This window comes from Aulonocara sp. 'chitande type north' Nkhata Bay, linkage group LG23 (genome assembly GCF_057382095.1).
Source record: "Aulonocara sp. 'chitande type north' Nkhata Bay isolate Kocher_YH1m ecotype deep benthic linkage group LG23, A_spYH_male_GT1.1, whole genome shotgun sequence".
NCBI classification, from domain to species: Eukaryota; Metazoa; Chordata; class Actinopteri; order Cichliformes; family Cichlidae; genus Aulonocara; species Aulonocara sp. 'chitande type north' Nkhata Bay.
This window is the reverse complement of record NC_141365.1, coordinates 44,276,145-44,297,523: the sequence shown is the minus strand read 5'-3', so window position 1 is coordinate 44,297,523 and position 21,379 is coordinate 44,276,145. Positions and strand designations below refer to the sequence as shown.

The 21,379-nt window shown below is 41.0% G+C and overlaps 2 protein-coding genes across 2 annotated transcripts in view; both read right to left on the bottom strand.

Annotated features, from left to right (window-relative positions):
* Positions 1 to 21,379, bottom strand: part of LOC147302712 (NACHT, LRR and PYD domains-containing protein 12-like) — a 172,991-nt gene that overhangs the window by 3,247 nt on the left and 148,365 nt on the right. The window contains exon 7 of the mRNA XM_086283591.1: positions 623 to 799. Within this exon, the coding sequence (XP_086139717.1) occupies positions 623 to 799 (177 nt within the window). The remainder of the gene's footprint in view (positions 1 to 622; positions 800 to 21,379) is intronic.
* On the bottom strand, positions 10,468 to 15,292 carry LOC147302719 (protein NLRC3-like). Its single transcript, XM_086284448.1, has 3 exons — positions 15,019 to 15,292; positions 10,725 to 12,495; positions 10,468 to 10,645 (listed from the first exon to the last, which is right to left on the bottom strand). Exons 1-3 carry the CDS (start codon positions 15,290 to 15,292, stop codon positions 10,468 to 10,470), a joined length of 2,223 nt encoding a protein of 740 aa, XP_086140574.1.

Genomic DNA, 21,379 nt, shown 5'->3' with positions numbered 1-21,379 from the left:
CTTATTAGCCTGCTGTTAGCTTCATTCCACAGAAAACTGAGAGAAACTAACAGAGTTGATAAAGAATAAAGAGAAATGTGCTGATTTAAAGCCTTTGAAGTGCTTCAGATGATCTCTGTCCACTTCTGTCCACTCATTCATTCATGTAAGCTTTCTAATGCAGCTTTGATCTTCACAGTCTGCTTGATGAAACTCATTCTAACCCTGAATGTCAGAGTGTTCCTCCTTCTCTTTCCCATCATTCATGCTGGCAGTGGAGGAGATTTGGATGTTGGACTGTGTTTTGGATGATGTGTGTATGTTTGTGTTGGACTGCTGTCTGTAAAGCAAACGCACATTTTGCTTTGGATTTCAGAGTCAGACAGACTTTAAGGTGCAATGAAGAGTTTGAGAGTTTCACAGTGAATTTTCCAGTGGAGGATTTTTCTTCTTCTTTGAAGGTTTGAAATGTGAACATTGTTCTGCTGCAGTCAATGGACTAAACCAGAGAAGAAGAAAACAGACTTTACCATGAAGATCCTCAGTGTGGATCAGTATAATATCAGCCTGATGTCTGCAGTTTAGTGTCAGCACAACTTTCACATCATATTCATCTCAGCACAACTAAAACATGCTGACTGACCTCAGAGTTTCAAGTTTACATCCTGGACTCTCCAGGAAACCACACAGATGCTTCACTCCTGGATCCTGCAGGTTGTAGTTGTAGCTCAGCTCCAGCTCTCTCAGATGGGAGGGGTTGGACTTCAGTGCTGCTGCCAGATAATCACAGCTGATCTTTGACAAACCACAGTAACTCAATCTGTATAAAGAATGAAAGATGTAAGTTTATTAGACAAAGTGCTTGAAATCATTCAGTGTTTCATCATCTGTTCAGAGCTGAAGAAGGTTCAGAATGTAGAAGTTTAGAAAATGGAAACTCCAAACAGCTGAAGCCAACAGGAAGCAGCTTCAAACAGGAAACTGTGCAGAGTTTCAGACTATATGTCCTGATGCAGCCAGTTGGATTTTGGAGATTTGAATCTCTGTTCTGTGACTAAGTCCTTGAATCATTTCTTCCAGTTGGTCCAACAAGACAGACTAAGTATTGGACATGTGTTGTGGCTCCATCAGGGGAGCTTCTAAATGTGATGTGATGGCCCCTCTGGGTCTGTCAGGTCACAGCACTGAAGAGAGCTCAAACTGGGCACACAGCTGTTCCAGTCTGGACCAAAGACTCTATACTGGGACTGAGGGACTGCTTTGACTGCACCCACTGGGACTTTTGAAAGGCTCATGTTCTCACTTAGATCATCGATTTCTACTGACATTTCTTTCTGGGAAAAATGGGGATTACTTTGGAAACAGGAAGTATTTTCCCCAATAAGCAGCCCTGGATTAGTAAATCACTCCAACATGTTCTCAGGCAGAAGAAGCTGTCTTGTTATGAGGGAGAGAAGAAAAAGATTGAGGCACAGAAACCTGTTGAAAGAGAGATAAAGCAGCTAAAATCAGGTGTAAAAGTAAAGCAGAGGATGAGCTGAATAAAGGACACTCAAGGCTGGCTTGGAAAGGAATGAAGTCCATGGTGGGGATGCAGAACAAGGAGCAAAGATGAATGTGATGCTGAATCAGCAGAAGACTTGGACTCATTTGATTCCAGCTTTGATATCATTGATTTCAATGAAGAGCTTTGTGATTGTAGCAAAGGGCTGGTAGCTCTGAGAGTCCCACTGATGAGGTGTTTGTGTGGAAATCTCTTAGTGGGACCAAAGAGAGAAAAAGCCCTGGTCCTGATGCTGTGGGAGGGAAATGATTGAAGTGTGCTGTGAGGAAGTGACTGGGAGATTTTCACACATTTTCCAGTCCTCCTTGGAACAACAGGAAGTTCCCAGCATATGGAAACAAAGGTTAAGTGTCCTATGGCACTCAGTGATGATGGTGCTGTGGCCCCACCACCTCCACCTCTTTGTAAAGGAACTAACTGTAATCTGAAGCTTCAAATGGAACTAAGACTTCCTCCACTAGGTGGCAGTGTCTGATGAGAAAGTGTTAGTGGAGCTGGCCTGGAGTCAGAAACAGGAAGATGCAGGATTTGGGCTGAAATGGGCAAAAGTGGTTAGCACTAGTGCCTTAGAGCAAGAAGGTTGTAGGTTGAAGCTTGTTGGTCAGCTGGGCCTTTCTGTGGAGGTTGGATGTTCTCCCACAGTCCAATGAAATGCTGCTTAGGTTCATTGGTGCTTCTACATTGGCTGTAGGTGTGGATGTGAGGGAGTGCTTCTCTGTCGCTCTCTGTTGGCCCTGTGATGGACTGCTCACCTGTGCAGGTGGACCACGCCTCTTGCCCTATGACAGCTAGGGCACAGGCTGCAGCCCTGTGAGCCTAAGCTGAATAAACAGTTAGCAAAAATGATCCATAGATGGCCTGAAATCCCCCAGTTAGCAGTTTGGTAGATAGCTATGACATGCTAATCCCATCCAGCAGCTGTATTCTACCTGTAAGCTGATCCCTGCTGAGCCAAAGCACTTTTTCATATACAAATTACAACCTTTAATAGAAACCTATTGGTCAGCATCTTATTAGCCTGCTGTTAGCTTCATTCCACAGAAAACTGAGAGAAACTAACAGAGTTGATAAAGAATAAAGAGAAATGTGCTGATTTAAAGCCTTTGAAGTGCTTCAGATGATCTCTGTCCACTTCTGTCCACTCATTCATTCATGTAAGCTTTCTAATGCAGCTTTGATCTTCACAGTCTGCTTGATGAAACTCATTCTAACCCTGAATGTCAGAGTGTTCCTCCTTCTCTTTCCCATCATTCATGCTGGCAGTGGAGGAGATTTGGATGTTGGACTGTGTTTTGGATGATGTGTGTATGTTTGTGTTGGACTGCTGTCTGTAAAGCAAACGCACATTTTGCTTTGGATTTCAGTGTCAGACAGACTTTAAGGTGCAATGAAGAGTTTGAGAGTTTCACAGTGAATTTTCCAGTGGAGGATTTTTCTTCTTCTTTGAAGGTTTGAAATGTGAACATTGGTCTGCTGCAGTCAATGGACTAAACCAGAGAAGAAGAAAACAGACTTTACCATGAAGATCCTCAGTGTGGATCAGTATAATATCAGCCTGATGTCTGCAGTTTAGTGTCAGCACAACTTTCACATCATATTCATCTCAGCACAACTAAAACATGCTGACTGACCTCAGAGTTTCAAGTTTACATCCTGGACTCTCCAGGAAACCACACAGATGCTTCACTCCTGGATCCTGCAGCTTGTTGTTGTTGAACAGGTCCAGCTGTCTCAGATGGGAGGGGTTGGACTTCAGTGCTGCTGCCAGATAATCACAGCTGATCTTTGACAAACCACAGCTCTTCAATCTGTATAAAGAATGAAAGATGTAAGTTTATTAGACAAAGTGCTTGAAATCATTCAGTGTTTCATCATCTGTTCAGAGCTGAAGAAGGTTCAGAATGTAGAAGTTTAGAAAATGGAAACTCCAAACAGCTGAAGCCAACAGGAAGCAGCTTCAAACAAACACAACAAGAGAAAAAACTCTGAATGTTTCACATTAAAGTCGTACATTTCTCATAAAAACAGGACAAAGACTTGAAAAAGTCGTGTTTTTCCTTCCAGGAACCACATGGCTTCACTTTTAAAGGTGAAGTGTGACAGAAATGGACATATTTGAAGTCCAACACCTTTTTCCAGTCACATTATTAAAGCAGACAAACTACAAGCTCATTTTCATTCCAACAAGTCATCTTCTGACCTGGACTAACAACACTGGTCTCTATGTGCAGCTGGCTGTGAGACCAGTGCTCAGGGAGCGTCTACAAAGTGCAACACTGAAAGAACATCACACACTCATTTGCTTCCAGCACTTTCACACAAACATCTACTGTCATTATTGTCACCAAACTCTGTGGATCCTTTATTGCAAATTCAAATGGGATCAAATGGTCAGACAAAAGAGGGTTATGAGGAAATATGATGAAATGTTGTGTATTAGCAGCAACTTATTGAATCATTTTCCTCAGAAACCAAACAAAATGATTGACAAACATGTTTTTACAAACTCAGTGTTGGACTTGGATCAGCAGGATAAGCTGATGTTTAAAGGCATTTGAGTCTCTCTGTATGAGAGTCCAGTTCTTACTCAATATTTATGGATGAATGAAACAGAGACTGCAGCGTGTTGTGCGCTCTGCTGAGAAGGTGATTGGCTGCAGACTCCCATCTTTGCAGGACCTGTACACCTCCAGGACATTGCGGCGTGCAGCTCGGATCTCAGCTGACCCTTCTCACCCTGGACACAGTCTGTTTGACCTGCTCCCCTCAGGCAGGAGGCTCCGGTCCATTCGCACCAGAACCTCTCGCCATAAGAACAGTTTCTTCCCCTCTGCTGTCGGACACATGAACAATAACCATATGACTGTTCCCATCACTAACACATGACCCTACGCTGTGTTCACTGCATCATTCCATGTTTGGCACTGATCACCACCTGCACTCATGTATATATCTTTCAACGTAGCACTCTTAATTCTTATTCTCATGTATATATCTCATGTATATCTCATGCACATATCTTCCCACGTAGCACTTTTAATTCTTATCCCTACTTTTATTTTTTTCCATGTCTATTTAAGTGCTATTTATGACACTATGTTTGCACTGAAGCACCGCAGCAATTTCCTAATGTTGTAAACCTGCTCAACATTTGGCAATAAACCCCTTTCTGATTCTGATTCTGATTCTGATGATGTTCTTTCAGTGTTGCACTTTGTAGACGCTCCCTGAGCCTCACAGCCAGCTGCACATGGACCAGCTGACATTACCCAGCATTAGAGGCGGCTGTAAAAAATTCATGTTCCCATTTAAATGGTTTTAATTTGAATAAAACGATGTTGATTCATTCAATCCTGAATCGATGTTTAATATAAATGTATTTTGCCAGAATCTCAGGTTAAAGCTCACAAACTATTTCAACAAGCAGCAAACAGCTAAAACAGTAAATGAGAGCAGCTAAACACACAAAGATGGAAACACAGAGCGTGGATCGTTCACTCGACGGCACGTACACGGACACGCCGTCGGGGCTGAAAGTGGACAGCTCACAGATCCTGAAGCTGCAGGTTTCATCTGTCTCCAACCAAAACTGAGTGAAGCAGCAGCAAAAGAAGATCCAAACTCTGCTTCACGTTTGATCAATATGCTCATGAATTCTCTCTGACTTTGGCTGTTCCTGCCTGCACAGCTCTCTCTCTCTCAGTGTACTCCAAGAACAGCTTCAAACATCTGTTTCTGCATCATTCACTGTTTATTAGCCACCAGTCTGCTGTTGTGTTCAGTGCTGTCGGCCTCTGACAGTAAAGCCTCATTTCTGCTGTTCCATGGAAACTTTTTAAAATGATGACAGATTACAAACTCTCAGCTGTGTCTGTAATCAAACCTCTGTAACTTTGCTTCACTTCAGCAGCATCAGCTCATGTTCACATGTTGCTTCATGGTTTGCTTCAGTTTTTGATCGACTGCAGAATATTTTGAAGGTTATCTGCTATAAAAAGCCAGAAGAGGAAAATCTGCTTCATGTGTTTCTGTTTGATCCTCAGTGACTTTGACACAAAGGCCTCTGCTGTGATGATCACACCTCTGATCAAGTCTCACAGTGTCACAACTGATAAATGATCAGAGTTAGAATATTTCTGACTGTCTGCTGTGTGCCGTGACCTTTGACCTGCTAAAGACAGTCAGCTGTGGATTATTCATTGTTGTGTCTGATACTTAGAACTGTGAGGAAGAAGCTACACAGTTAATCAGGGTCCCCTCTCTCTGAATCAGGAAAGGTGGGCAGGCCGCGTGTGGGCCGCGGGCCATACGTTGAGTATCACTGTTTGAAATGTGAACATTGTTCTGCTGCAGTCAATGGACTAAACCAGAGAAGAAGAAAACAGACTTTACCATGAAGATCCTCAGTGTGGATCAGTATAATATCAGACTGATGTCTGCAGTTTAGTGTCAGCACAACTTTCACATCATATTCATCTCAGCACAACTAAAACATGCTGACTGACCTCAGAGTTTCAAGTTTACATCCTGGACTCTCCAGGAAACCACACAGATGCTTCACTCCTGGATCCTGCAGGTTGTTGTTGGAGCTCAGGTCCAGCACTCTCAGATGGGAGGGGTTGGACTTCAGTGCTGCTGCCAGATAATCACAGCTGATCTCTGACAAACCACAGCTCTTCAATCTGTATAAAGAATGAAAGATGTAAGTTTATTAGACAAAGAGCTTGAAATCATTCAGTGTTTCATCATCTGTTCAGAGCTGAAGAAGCTTCAGAATGTAGAAGTTTAGAAAATGGAAACTCCAAACAGCTGAAGCCAACAGGAAGCAGCTTCAAACAAACACAACAAGAGAAAAAACTCTGAATGTTTCACATTAAAGTCGTACATTTCTCATAAAAACAGGACAAAGACTTGAAAAAGTCGTGTTTTTCCTTCCAGGAACCACATGGCTTCACTTTTAAAGGTGAAGTGTGACAGAAATGGACATATTTGAAGTCCAACACCTTTTTCCAGTCACATTATTAAAGCAGACAAACTACAAGCTCATTTTCATTCCAACAAATCATCTTCTGACCTGGACTAACAACACTGGTCTCTATGTGCAGCTGGCTGTGAGACCAGTGCTCAGGGAGCGTCTACAAAGTGCAACACTGAAAGAACATCACACACTCATTTGCTTCCAGCACTTTCACACAAACATCTACTGTCATTATTGTCACCAAACTCTGTGGATCCTTTATTGCAAATTCAAATGGGATCAAATGGTCAGACAAAAGAGGGTTATGAGGAAATATGATGAAATGTTGTGTATTAGCAGCAACTTATTGAATCTTTTTCCTCAAAAACCAAACAAAATGATTGACAAACATGTTTTTACAAACTCAGTGTTGGACTTGGATCAGCAGGATAAGCTGATGTTTAAAGGCATTTGAGTCTCGCTGTATGAGAGGTCCAGTTCTTACTCAATATTTATGGATGATGTTCTTTCAGTGTTGCACTTTGTAGACGCTCCCTGAGCCTCACAGCCAGCTGCACATGGACCAGCTGACATTACCCAGCATTAGAGGCGGCTGTAAAAAATGTTCCCATTTAAATGGTTTTAATTTGAATAAAACGATGTTGATTCATTCAATCCTGAATCGATGTTTAATATAAATGTATTTTGCCAGAATCTCAGGTTAAAGCTCACAAACTATTTCAACAAGCAGCAAACAGATAAAACAGTAAATGAGAGCAGCTAAACACACAAAGATGGAAACACAGAGCGTGGATCGTTCACTCGACGGCACGTACACGGACACGCCGTCGGGGCTGAAAGTGGACAGCTCACAGATCCTGAAGCTGCAGGTTTCATCTGTCTCCAACCAAAACTGAGTGAAGCAGCAGCAAAAGAAGATCCAAACTCTGCTTCACGTTTGATCAATATGCTCATGAATTCTCTCTGACTTTGGCTGTTCCTGCCTGCACAGCTCTCTCTCTCTCAGTGTACTCCAAGAACAGCTTCAAACATCTGTTTCTGCATCATTCACTGTTTATTAGCCACCAGTCTGCTGTTGTGTTCAGTGCTGTCGGCCTCTGACAGTAAAGCCTCATTTCTGCTGTTCCATGGAAACTTTTTAAAATGATGACAGATTACAAACTCTCAGCTGTGTCTGTAATCAAACCTCTGTAACTTTGCTTCACTTCAGCAGCATCAGCTCATGTTCACATGTTGCTTCATGGTTTGCTTCAGTTTTTGATCGACTGCAGAATATTTTGAAGGTTATCTGCTATAAAAAGCCAGAAGAGGAAAATCTGCTTCATGTGTTTCTGTTTGATCCTCAGTGACTTTGACACAAAGGCCTCTGCTGTGATGATCACACCTCTGATCAAGTCTCACAGTGTCACAACTGATAAATGATCAGAGTTAGAATATTTCTGACTGTCTGCTGTGTGCCGTGACCTTTGACCTGCTAAAGACCGTCAGCTGTGGATTATTCATTGTTGTGTCTGATACTTAGAACTGTGAGGAAGAAGCTACACAGTTAATCAGGGTCCCCTCTCTCTGAATCAGGAAAGGTGGGCAGGCCGCGTGTGGGCCGCGGGCCATACGTTGAGTATCACTGTTTGAAATGTGAACATTGTTCTGCTGCAGTCAATGGACTAAACCAGAGAAGAAGAAAACAGACTTTACCATGAAGATCCTCAGTGTGGATCAGTATAATATCAGCCTGATGTCTGCAGTTTAGTGTCAGCACAACTTTCACATCATATTCATCTCAGCACAACTAAAACATGCTGACTGACCTCAGAGTTTCAAGTTTACATCCTGGACTCTCCAGGAAACCACACAGATGCTTCACTCCTGGATCCTGCAGGTTGTTGTTGTCGCTCAGCACCAGCATTCTCAGATGGGAGGGGTTGGACTTCAGTGCTGCTGCCAGATAATCACAGCTGATCTCTGACAAACCACATTTCCTCAATCTGTATAAAGAATGAAAGATGTAAGTTTATTAGACAAAGAGCTTGAAATCATTCAGTGTTTCATCATCTGTTCAGAGCTGAAGAAGCTTCAGAATGTAGAAGTTTAGAAAATGGAAACTCCAAACAGCTGAAGCCAACAGGAAGCAGCTTCAAACAAACACAACAAGAGAAAAAACTCTGAATGTTTCACATTAAAGTCGTACATTTCTCATAAAAACAGGACAAAGACTTGAAAAAGTCGTGTTTTTCCTTCCAGGAACCACATGGCTTCACTTTTAAAGGTGAAGTGTGACAGAAATGGACATATTGAAATCAATGATATCAAAGCTGGAATCAAATGAGTCCAAGTCTTCTGCTGATTCAGCAGAAGACTTGGACTCATTAGGACTCATTACCTAATCAAACCTCTGTAACTTTGCTTCACTTCAGCAGCATCAGCTCATGTTCACATGTTGATTCATGGTTTTCATGGTTGATTCACCTCATTTTTAAAAAATGACCTCTGACAGGAAAGTCTCATTTCTGCTGTTCAACAGTGAAGAAATGTAAATTTTCAAAATGACAAATTGGAAAACACAGAGCTGTGTCTCTAATCAAAGCAGAGATGGAACGATGCCACTTTTCATGTCCGATATCGATAGGAATCCAATATAGTCGATTTTATAATCAAACGTTTTTTTTAATCTCTTGCTGCATTTTGTATAAATTCATACTCAAGTTTAAACAATCTAAACACTAAAGCTGTTCTGTTATACCTGTCTGCAAAAACACACTGCAGCCAAAACATTAGAATATAGTGATCTTTGTATTTAAACTTTTATCAGAATTTTAAATCTAAAGTATTTAAAGTAATATTCAAAAGTCATTTAAATCAGTTTGATGCAGACTTCAAAAACTCTTTGGTTGTGAATAAAAGAAGTGCAACATCAGCACAAAATAATGTTTCTATTGAACAACTAACACAAACAGGTTGTAGAATGGAGCCTTTTATACTCACAGCTGAACAGAAACAACATCCAGAGTGGAAAACAGTGCAAATAACTGCAAACAGGCTTCATGACACTCATGTTTGATCAGATTCACTCCCTGCTCTCACACACCAACTCCAGACCTGCATTCATCTTTTCCCTCTGAACCCCCCAAACATACAAACCCTGAGCCACCACCATTGCCCTTTCACTGACTGCCCCACTCCACCATTTGACCCTTAGAACTGAAGACGCTTCTCTCATAAGAGGTGAAACATCTTCAAGGAAACTTAAAGAAGTCCAGACGCTTTTCTTTCCAAGCTTCTTAGACTACGATGACTTGGATGTCTGAGAACCTTCACAGACTGATTTTACAAGAACAACTTGTGTCAAAAATCCCTGGCAGTGCCTCTCTGTCACACACACAAATCACTACAGTTACAAATTTAATAACTTAAAAAGTAAAAAGACCACTTTTGAGCCGTGTCTTTTTGGCCATAACAAATACCAAAAGAACCGGAATTTAATAACATTAAAACCAAACAATAAATGAGCAAAGTAGTGCATGATAAATATAGACAAATACAAAGTGCAATATAGAAACACTGGGTAAAAAGAAATGAACAATTAAAAAGGAGGATAAAAGATGTGAGCAGTAGTTAAACAGTAGAAATAAATATATAATAAACAAACAAAAATAGATAATAAATGAAAGCCAGGTCTGAAAGGTGAGTTTGGCTTTAAAAGCATGAAAACACACTGCTGTCTTCAGGAAGGCTGCTCCAGTAACAGAAAGTCATCTACATGTGGGTTTAGTTCTGACTTTAGGGACGAGTAAAAAAATAAAATAAAATAAAAACATCTGTCCAGACAACCTGACAGTCAAAAATATAAACTCAGGAACTTAAAAGGAAAATTGTGCTGACTTTGAACGTCCGCATCAAGATAAACTTACAGATTTAAGAGTCAAAAAGTGTCAAAACGTCTGTATCCTTACCTGAGAGTTTCAAGTTTACAGTCAGGACTCTTTAGTCCAACACACAGCAAATCCAATTCTGAATCCTGCAGTTTGTCCGAGCTCAGGTCCAGCTCTCTCAGATGATTGGATGGGGAGCTGAGAATTTCAGACAAAGCTTCAAAGCTTCTTTTTGAGAGTTCACAATCTCTCAGCCTGAGGAAGAATGACAATGGAGACATATTATTTTATTCATCTAGCATTATTAAACATATTTGTTCATAGATTCACTTACAGCACTTTCTTGGATGCTTTGACCACTGGCAGCAGCTTCAAAAATGCCTCCTCTGAACAGGAGTATTTCTCCAGGTCGAACTCATCCAGATCTGATGACAGTAAGATGAAGACCAGAGCCGACCACTGAGCAGGAGACAGTTGATCTGTGGAGAGACGTCCTGATCTCAGGGACTGTTGGATCTCCTCCACTAGAGAACGATCATCCAGTTCATTCAGACAGTGGAACAGGTTGATGCTTTTCTCTGCAGACAGTTTCCCACTGAGCTTCTTCTTGATGTAGTGAACTGTTTCCTGATTGGTCTGTGAGCTACTTCCTGTCTGTGTCAGCATGCATAGGAGATCCTGATTGGTCTGCAGTGAAAGACCCAGGAGGAAGCGGAGGAACAAGTCCAGGTGGCCATTTGGACTCTCTAAGGCTTTGTCCACAGCACTCTGGTAGAAGTCTTTTACAGTAAGTGTTTTCTGGAAGATTTTAAAGAGAGGAGATTGTTTCTTAAGCAGGTTGACTCCAGAGTTGATGAAGGTCAGATAAACATGAAGAGCAGCAAAGAACTCCTGAATGCTCAGATGGATGAAACAGTAAACAACGTTGTTGAACATGTGACACTCATCAGCTTTAAAGATCTGTGTGAACACTCCTGAGTACACTGAGGCTGCTCTGATATCGATGCCACACTCTGTCAGGTCTGATTCATAGAAGATCAGGTTTCCTTTCTGCAGCTGATCAAAGGCCAGTTTTCCCAGAGACTCAATGATCTTCCTGCACGACTCTGTCTCAGCTCCTCCATCATACTTGATGTCCTTCGTTTTTAGGTGAAATAGCACAAGGCGTAGGTAGAGCTCTGTGAGAGTCTTAGGCAGATCTTCGCTCTCTTTGTTCTTCATGACAAACTCCAGAACTGTAGCAGTGATCCAGCAGAAGACTGGGATGTGGCACATGATGTGGAGGCTTCGTGATGTCTTGATGTGGGAGATGATGCTGCTGGCCTGCTCCTCATCTCTGAATCTCTTCCTGAAGTACTCCTCCTTCTGTGGGTCAGTGAACCCTCTGACCTCTGTCACCACGCCAACACAGTCAGGAGGGATCTGATTGGCTGCTGCAGGTCGTGTGGTTATCCAGAGGCGAGCAGAGGGAAGCAGTTTCCCCCTGATGAGGTTTATCAGCAGCACATCCACTGAGGTGGACTTTCTAGGGTCAGTCAGGATTGTAGTTTTGTGGAAGTTCAGAGGAGGTCGACACTCATCCAGACCATCAAAGATGAACACAACCTGGAAGTCTTCAAAGCTGCAGATTCCTGCTTCTTTGGTTTCAGTGAAGAAGTGATGAACAAGTTCCACCAAGCTGAACTTTTCCTCTTTCAGCAGATTCAGCTCTCTGAAAGTGAATGGAAACATGAACTGGATGTCCTGGTTGGCTTTGTCTTCAGCCCAGTCCAGGGTGAACTTCTGTGTTAGGACTGTTTTCCCAATGCCAGCCACTCCCATTGTCAGCACTGTTCTGATTGGTTTATCTCTTCCAGGTGGGAGTTTAAAGATGTCTTCTTGTCTGATGGTTGTTTCTGGTCTGTCTGGTTTCCTGGATGCTGTTTCAATCTGTCTGACCTCATGTTCATCATTGACCTCTGCAGTCCCTCCCCCTGTGATGTAGAGCTCTGTGTAGATCTGACTCAGGAGGGTCGGGTTTTCTGTTGTAGAAATCCCCTCGAGCACACACTGGAACTTCTGCTTCAGGTCTGACTTGAGTTTGAGCTGACACTCAGTGAGAATCTCTGCATGAATAAACAGCAAATGACACAAATGAGAAAACTGCATTCTGGTTACTGTGGTTATGTGTTCAGTTCACTGGACTCTTGGTGTCATGATCCGGGTGAGTCTGAGTAACTTTCCACAGCATCAGCTCTCCTCGCCTGGGTGGAGCCCTCCTCACTCCTCCGTGCTCCTCACCTGTTGCCAATTACTCCGGCAGTATTTATGAGCAGCACTCACAATGAACCTTCTCCAGATTGTCTGCTTACCACAGTCAGTTCTCTGCCTCACATTTTGTCTTGTGCTCCTCAGCTTGTTTCGCGTAACCCTCTTTTCCTGTTCCCTAGTCGGCACCTGGATATATCTTCCAACTCTCGCCATAAGTCACGCCTCAGGATTCTGGCCTGCCACTGCTGGGAAAACTCACTCTTGCAAACTGCCATCCTCACCTGCCTGCCTCCCTGTGCACCCACATCTCACTCTGTACCCAGATTTAATTCATCTCCTCCTCCAGCTGATCTCCACCTGCAGCCACGTAACACCTCTTAGTTTTTAAATCTTGGACTCATTCACTACACTGTGGACCACTCTGATTATTATCTCCTTTGTTCCAGTGATCCTGGATAGTTTCTATTCGCCCGATTCTGCCCCTGTTGTTCCTTTGACCTGCCTCAGCTTATGTTCTGGCCTCAGCTCTGCACTTCTCATAATACCTCGCTTGCTGTTGAATTTAGCCGTGATTCAGCTTTCTCCGTCAAGAAATCTAGTAAAATACATTTCTGTTAAAAGTCACTCAGCCTCCGTTTTTTGGTTCTGTGCTTGACTCCATTCCTTTTCATGAGCCATTGAGCCCTGACACTTGGGTTATAACTGAGGGCAGGTTTTATAGAGACACATTCGATTTAATTATGTTTATTTATACAGCACCAAATCAATACTAGCAACATTTCACATATTACATAAACAACACTATGGAGCCAGTGATGAATAAATATGTAGAATAAATGAAAGAATTTCAAGTATAAAAGTTTTTTTTTAATTCCTCCAAATAACAACAACAGTCACCCCAATGTGCTTTATATTGTAAGATAAAGAACCTACAATAATACAACAGAAAAAACCCCAACTATCTTTTTGGGTCCTGAAAACTGAAGGCTCTGCCTCCCATTCTACTTTTAAATACTCTGTGAACAACAAGTAGGCCTGCAGAGCGAGAGCGAAGTGCTCTAACAGGGTCATATGGTACTACAAGGTCATTAAGATAAGATGGGGCCTGATTATTTAAGACCTTGTATGTGAGGAGCAGGATTTTGAATTCTGGATTTAACAGGAAGCCAATGAAGGGAAGCCGATACAGGAGAAATCTGCTCTCTCTTTCTAGTCCCTGTCAGGACTCTTGCTGCAGCATTTTGGATTAGCTGAAGGCTTTTCAGCGAGTTTTTTGGACATCCTGATAATAATGAATTACAGTCGTCCAGCCTGGAAGTAATAAATGCATGAACTAGTTTTTCAGTGTCACTCTGAGACAGGATATTTCTAACTTTAGTTGCACAAATGGAAGAAAGCAGTCTTACATGTTTGTTTAATATGTGCGTTGAAGGACATGTCCTGGTCAAAAATGACTCCAAGGTTCCTCACAGCGTTACTGGAGGCCAAGGTAATGCCATCCAGAGTAAGAATCTGCTTAGATACCATATTTCTAAGATTTTCAGGGCCGAGTACAATAACCTCAGTTTTATCTGTATTAAGAAGCAGAAAGTTAGCGGCCATCCAGGTCTTTGTGTCTTTAAGACATTCCTGCAGTTTAACTCATTGGTGTGTGTTATCTGACTTCATGGACAGATGGAGCTGGGTGTCATCTGCATAGCAGTGTAAATGTATGCTATGTCTTCTAATGATGCTGCCTAAGGGAAGCTTGGTAACTGGAGCGTTGCCAGCAGAAGGCTGAAGTGGAATCTCCAAGAAAGCTGCAGAAGAAAAAACATGAGCTGAAATGGTGGATTTTAGTCATATAAGGAGAACTGTGGCTTTCCTCCAACTTTTGACCAATCACCTTAGTGTCCTGTTTATCAACCATAATAAAAAGCATTTACTGTGTGGGCATTTTTTTGTTTGGGTCTCCAAACAGCAGAAAGAAATGGCAGCCATTTTTTTAACTTTACCTTCAACTGGTAAATAGATTTAAGAGAAAGCACTTTGATCATATTTGTGACGTGTCCCAAACTGTTGTTGTCGCCTCATTTATGTTGATAAAACAGCTCTAAAACCAATCTGACAATATAAATCTGTAAAATGGGCAGAAAACCTGCTGCTGGTCCCATTTTAATCAAACCAACCCAAAGAGCAGATATTCATGTGTGTACACAGGAGGTTATTTGTGCAGATGCATAAAACACAAACTGTTGGCTTTCTGCAGTCTCTCACTCCTGAAAGTGTTGGCAAGTGCTTTGGATTTATTATTTATATGGATTTTAATGGCACCTGTGTAATGTTAACTAAGGTTTTTATTGTTTATGTGTTTTTTGTTTAGTCATTCCCTGACTTACCTGTGGGTTCTGGGATGGTTTTATTTAAATTCTCCAACAGATCATTCTTGTTTATCCTCCCCAAAAGATTTTTAGTGACTTCAAAAGTGTTGATAGAGTAGGTATCAAACATCAGATCCACTATGTCCGTCCTCTCTGCATTCTCCAGTTTACTCACTGGGATTGCTGGTAAACCTTCTACAGACCCGTTCTTCAGATGCCACTTAAATTTTTCAAAGTCATCACGTCCCAAATCCTCCAAAGTCCCCAGAAGGATTTCTTTAGGTGTCGTCATCTTTTACCCTGTAAGGACCCGATAAACAAAGACTGTAACAACAGCTGGAGAGGTAATTGTCTGATTTATCAGAATTTAACTTGATTCTAACAGCAGTTCATCACTACCACCAATAAATTTCTAAGGCTCAGAATGCAACAAAATTGCACATGAAGAAGCACATAGAGAAGTATCCAAGTAACACTTTGCTACAATATAAAACAAACTATTATAAATAAAGAAAATATATAAACTAAATATATACACTACCCGTCAAACGTTTTAGAACAGCCCAATTTTTCCAGTGTTTTTGTCACGGTTTGCGAGCCGTGTGTAAATTATCAAAGGACCCTTTATGCAGGCAGCTCAGATGCAAGTGAGTTTATTCATCACATGGTGATACAAACAGAAATGGCGAAGGTGAGCATGGAAACTAAGCAAAAACCTAAAAACTAATAGTACACGAATATGAAGAAGTACACGAAGGGAAGACGAAAACACGGAACACAAGGGGTGGGAGCAAAGCACCACAACACATCACTATATAGACAGTTACACAGAGGGAGACACAGAAGGCAACAACACAGGGCGGAACAAATGGACAGAGAAGACTAAACACAGAACAGAGTGCACAGAGAAACAAGGGGGACAGGGAATCAAAACCTAGGAAGCATAGAATAACTCACAAACTAAACTGACATAACACAAAAATCACAAAGAACTGAAACCACTAGATCAGGAGACCCAGGACCCTGACAGATACACAGACAAACCAGCAACTAACAGAGGCAAACACAAGGCTTAAATACACAGAGGGATAACGAGGGAATGAGACACAGAAGGAGGACACAGCTGGAAGTGATTGACAAGACGAGACAGAGGAAACGCAAACTAAACACACTGACATGAGACACGGACCTTCACAACAAAGCAGGAAATACAAAGACTGAACTTAGAGGTACAACAAAACACAGAACCAAAACGTAAGAATAAACAAAGATACATCATGAAATCAAAGATTAACAATACAAAACAGAAAACACTGAGTCACAGACCCAGGATCGTGACAGTTTTATTGAAAATATCCTTTTTATTTCTCATTGCACTCTGAAATGAAAGCATAGTACAAATAAGCAGTTGGAGTTAAAAATAAATCATGAAACACATTTATAGACCAAAGTTTATTCTAAACCTTTGACTGAACACACCCGTGGCTTCTGTCTACAATAGAAATCAAATATTCTCCCATATCTGTGGCAGATGTTCCCGTAAACGTGGACCTTGTAATAATAATAATAATAATAACTTTATTTATAAAGCGCTTTCAAACAAAGTGCTGTACAACTAAAGAGATAAATAAAATAAAAGCGATACATAGCAATACAGGTAAAAGACACAATACAAGTTAAAAACAATAAAAATGTAAAAACTAAAAGCCATAGAATTAAGACATGTAGGATCGGGTGAACAAATGTGTCTTCAACTTGGTTTTAAAAACCTCCACAGAGCAGCCTGCCGAATATCTTGTGGGAGGTTGTTCCACAGAAACGGGGCATGAAAAGAAAAAGCTCTCCAATTGTCTTTTTTCTGGCTCTAAGAACTTTTAGAAGACCAGAGTCCTGAGATCGGAGAGCACGAGATGGAACATAAAGGTGTAAAAGGTCGGAGAGGTATGAAGGTGCCAATCCGTTTAAAGCCTTGTAGGTGAGCAGCAGGACCTTAAAATCTGCTCGAACCTGACAAGGTAGCCAGTGAAGAGATCTCAGAACAGGGGTAATGTGCTCAAATTTCCCAGTTCTTGTTAAAATGCGAGCAGCTGCATTTTGCACCAACGCCAGAATCTCAGGTTAAACCTCACAAAACTTTAACAACCACCAAACAGCTGAAACAGTAAATGAGAGCAGGAACACGGATTCTGCACAAAGACGTAAACACAAAGCTCAGAGCCGCCGACGCATCAGAATCAGTGAGATGTCGCCTTTCTCACCCGATGGCACGGACACGGTCGGGGCTGAAAGCTGACAGCTCGCTGATTCTGATGTTTCGGCGGCTCCGAGCTTTGTGTTTACGTCCTTTTTACGCTGATTCTAAAGCTGTTAGTTTTATCTCTCTCCAAACAATATTGACTGAACCAGCAGCAAAAGAAGATCCAAACTACGCTTCACATAAACATCGTCATGAACTCACTCTGACTTTTGCTGTTTTGCTTCCACCAGGATAAAAATCACACGTCATGCACAGCTCTCTCTCTCTCTCTCTCTCTCTCTCTCACACACAGTTTCCTGTCTAAAAATCTGTTTTCTGCATTATTCGCTTGCTTGTTACGCACAAGTCTACAGTTGTTTACAGCGCTGTCGGCCGCTGTTTTTTTTCCTTTTACTTACTTCCGAAAAGAAAACCTAATTTCTGCCGTTCAACAGGCTTCTGAACAAATTTAAACTTTTTAAAATTATGCAAATTGCAAAACACTGTGTCTGTCATAAAACCGCTGTAACTTCAGAGGTAATGTTCATATGTCGATTAATGGTTTTCTTTCGTTTTTGATCTACTGTAGAATATTTTTATAAAACCACCTTCATGTTTTTCTGTTTTATCTTCAGCTACTTTGACACAAAGGCCTCTGCTGTGATGCTCACACCTTTGATAAAGTCTTGCGAGTGTCAGCTTCCTTTTTATAGATACAAAAATATGTAAATGTACTGATCTGAATTATAATATTTCTGACTGTCTGAGGCAAAATTTCCCAGATTCAAATCGAATTGAATCGAATCGTGGATCGAATTGATTCAGGACCTTGTGAATCGGAATCAAATCGATTCTAGAAATCAGTGACGATACCCTGCCCTATTTGCGACCATGTCAACATCCAGTCCAGGCTTTTTCAAGATTGGTACTACCACAGCTGATTTAAAACATTCAGGAAAGACTCAATGAAGTATTTAAAAGAAACAGGTTGTAGGGTCCTAATGCTGACCACAGTTCCTTTATAGCCCAGGCTGGTAGAGGATCCAAAGAACAGGTTGTACATCGAGCTGCTTTTACAACCTTACTTAATCCAGAAAGGGAAATAGAGATGGACCAATGCGATATTACGTATCGGTCCATCTCTATTTCTATTAATTTACGTCAGTATCAATACTGATTTTGTATGTATTTTGAAGGATTTGAACCAAAGGCAAAAAATACCATGAGCAAAAAATGGCAGTCATGATTATAAAATAGGGAGGTTTCTTTTTTTTTTAACATAGGTTAAACTCTTTAAATAAAACAACAAGTTTATGAGCTTTCTTGTTATTCACAAGTTTCAGCAATTTAGCCCAGAGTCTAAAGTCATTCAGCCTTCTGTTTATACATGGTTTAGCTTTAAAGTATCTGCATTTGTGAAGAAAAAATTTGCCCATTAACAAAATCGTCCTAATCAACAGGTCAAAATCTGCATTCTCAGCAAGTATTCCAAATTTTATTACTGTCACCGTCAAATGTGGTAACTGAATTCTCCTGGACTGTAGCCAGCTCCACATGTCAGTCCAGAAGGAGTGCACTGATTCACAGTAGAAAAACAAGTGATCCAGACTTTCAATATCATTTTCACAAAATGTGCAGGCGTTCACATCTAAGTTAAATTTCCGTCTTAAGAATTCATTGGTTGGATAAACCTCATTAATGATTTTAAAGTGAACCTCTTTTACTTTAGGGGAAAGAGGAAGTGAAATATACTTTTTTCTTATCGCCTTAACCTCCATGGTCTCAAATTCTTTAAGGATATAATTTCTTTTAACCGGATTAGGGCAAATGTCGTTGATCAAAATATTCCTGATCACTTTGTTTGTAAACCTGCTGTCACCAAATTCAGCTCCAGCTATGCAGAGCTGCCTCAGTCCAGGAGAAATTTTAGACTGCACAATATCTTCTTTTATCATTGATCTCAAAGGGACTGGGATGGCTTTCACTAGGGATTTATATCTGTTAGCAGTACATCTTACATCAAATTTCTCACAAAACGTCTCATGTTTTAATAAGACCCCATTATCATCCGTAAAATGAGCTACAGCCCAAATCCCTTTAGATCTTCCAGTAGAGAAGGACCTGCTGATGGAAAGCTGAGAGTTTAACAGGTAACGAACTGCAATCAAAGTCACAACGTAACAAAAAGTCTATTCCACCCATTTTGCCAAAAATCACATTGGGAATAATGTTCCAAAAGGAATTTTTGTTCCTAATGAAAGATCTTAACCATTTCAGTTTTAGTACACCATTCATAACATCAAAGTCAATGGCATTAGCCCCACCCTCTTCATAATTCTTAATCATATCATTTTTCTTTATATAATGACATTTGTTCCTCCATATGAACCTAAAATTAAGATTATTTATAGATTTAATTAGTTTTGGAGATATGGGCAGAGAAAAGGCTGGATAGATTAGTCTGGACAGACTGTCCATTTTGGTTAGCAAGATTCTCCCAAACAGAGTTATGTCCCTTTGCAGCCACCTGTTTAAAATTGACTTACACTTTTCTATATTGGCACAGATATTCTTATTTTCTGTTGATGTCTTATCCTTGCAAATTACAATGCCCAGATACTTAACCTCTTTTTTGATCTGTATATTATCTATTGCTTGCAGGGGACACTCATGCAGAGCTAGAATTTCTTATTCATTAATATTCAGCTGTAGGCCAGAAGCTTTGGAGAAGTGGTTGATCACCTGTAAGGCTAAAGGAATCTGGTCCTCATTTTTTAGAAACAGGGTGGTATCATCTGCGAGCTGACTGATTATTATCTGTTCACCCATCACAGTTAACCCCTCAATGTGACTGTTTTTAATCAAAATAGACAACAGCTCAGCAACCATGATGAACAGAAGTGGTGAGCTGCTACATCCCTGCCTTATCCCTCTATTAACCTCAAACCTTGAACATGTACCATGTTCTAGCAAAACAGAGCTGTTAATGTCATTATATAGCATCTCTATAACATTGATAAATTCCTGTCCAAAACCAAAAGACTGCAGAGTTTTTAATATGAACGTATGTTCAACTGAGTCAAATGCTTTGTAAAAATCCAAGAACAGGATGTATCCTCTCTCTTGTGTCACGATGAGTTGTGTGGCTGTCAGTGGCTGGACCCACGTGCAGGACTCAGAGAAAAAACATTAACTTAAACGACAGCTTTATTTGCTGGTGAGTCACCCTTGGCGATACATAAACAACAACTTAAACTAACTAGACTGGAGATGCTGAAGGTAGACGACAACGAATACACACACAACAAACGTGGAGGACGCAACAACTGGCAGAGAAAAACACAGGGCTTAAATACATACTGAGGTGATTAGGGAATGTGAAACAGGAGGAGAACACAGCTGGGACTCATCAGACATGACAAGACAAGGGGCGGCAAAACTCAACACATTGACATAGTACACAGACTTTCAAAGTAAAACAGGAAACTGAACAGACGTGGACTAAACTAGGGGATACAGTGACAGAACAAGAGACACACTGACAGAGATGACTGTATACTAACAGAAGTAACACAGAACCACGACCTAAGAAGGAGAACACAAGAAATGCCAAGGACCTAGGGAGTTAGGAATACTAGCGACAAAAATCAAACCCAAGAGAATCAAAACACATCATGAAATCAAAGATAACTAATACAAACAGAAAAACACTGAGTCCACAGACTCAGGACCGTGACATCTTGGATTATTTCACTGTACTCAAGGAGGTCCAAAACCAGCCCAATATTGTTATGAATTAGTCTTCCTTTCAAAAAACCTGATTGTGTTTCACTGATAATGTTTGAGATGCCTTTCTTTAGCCTCTCAGCTACAGCTCCAGACAGGATCTTATAGTCAGTGTTTAAGGTGATGGGTCTTAAATTGTCTAAAATTCTTTTATCCTTACCCGATTTAGGGATCAGGGTTATCAGCGCTTGTTTCATGCTCGGCATCAGTTCTTTTTTTCTCTATCGATTCCTTTAATGCATCAAACAATAAAGTTCTTAGGTCCTTCCAGAAGAATTGATAAAAATTAGTAGTGAGTCCATCTGTCCCTGGGGACTTGTTTAATGCCATTTTCATGACCACCAAATCCAGTTCCTC

Excerpts from the sequence above, each read along its gene's own strand:
- LOC147302719 (XM_086284448.1), bottom strand. The coding sequence starts at position 15,292 with ATGACGACACCTAAAGAAATCCTTCTGGGGACTTTGGAGGATTTGGGA. Across the intron at positions 12,496-15,018 it reads AACCATCCCAGAACCCACAG|AGATTCTCACTGAGTGTCAG; the intron begins GTAAGTCAGGGA and ends TTATTCATGCAG. Across the intron at positions 10,646-10,724 it reads AAAGCATCCAAGAAAGTGCT|GCTGAGAGATTGTGAACTCT; the intron begins GTAAGTGAATCT and ends ATTCTTCCTCAG.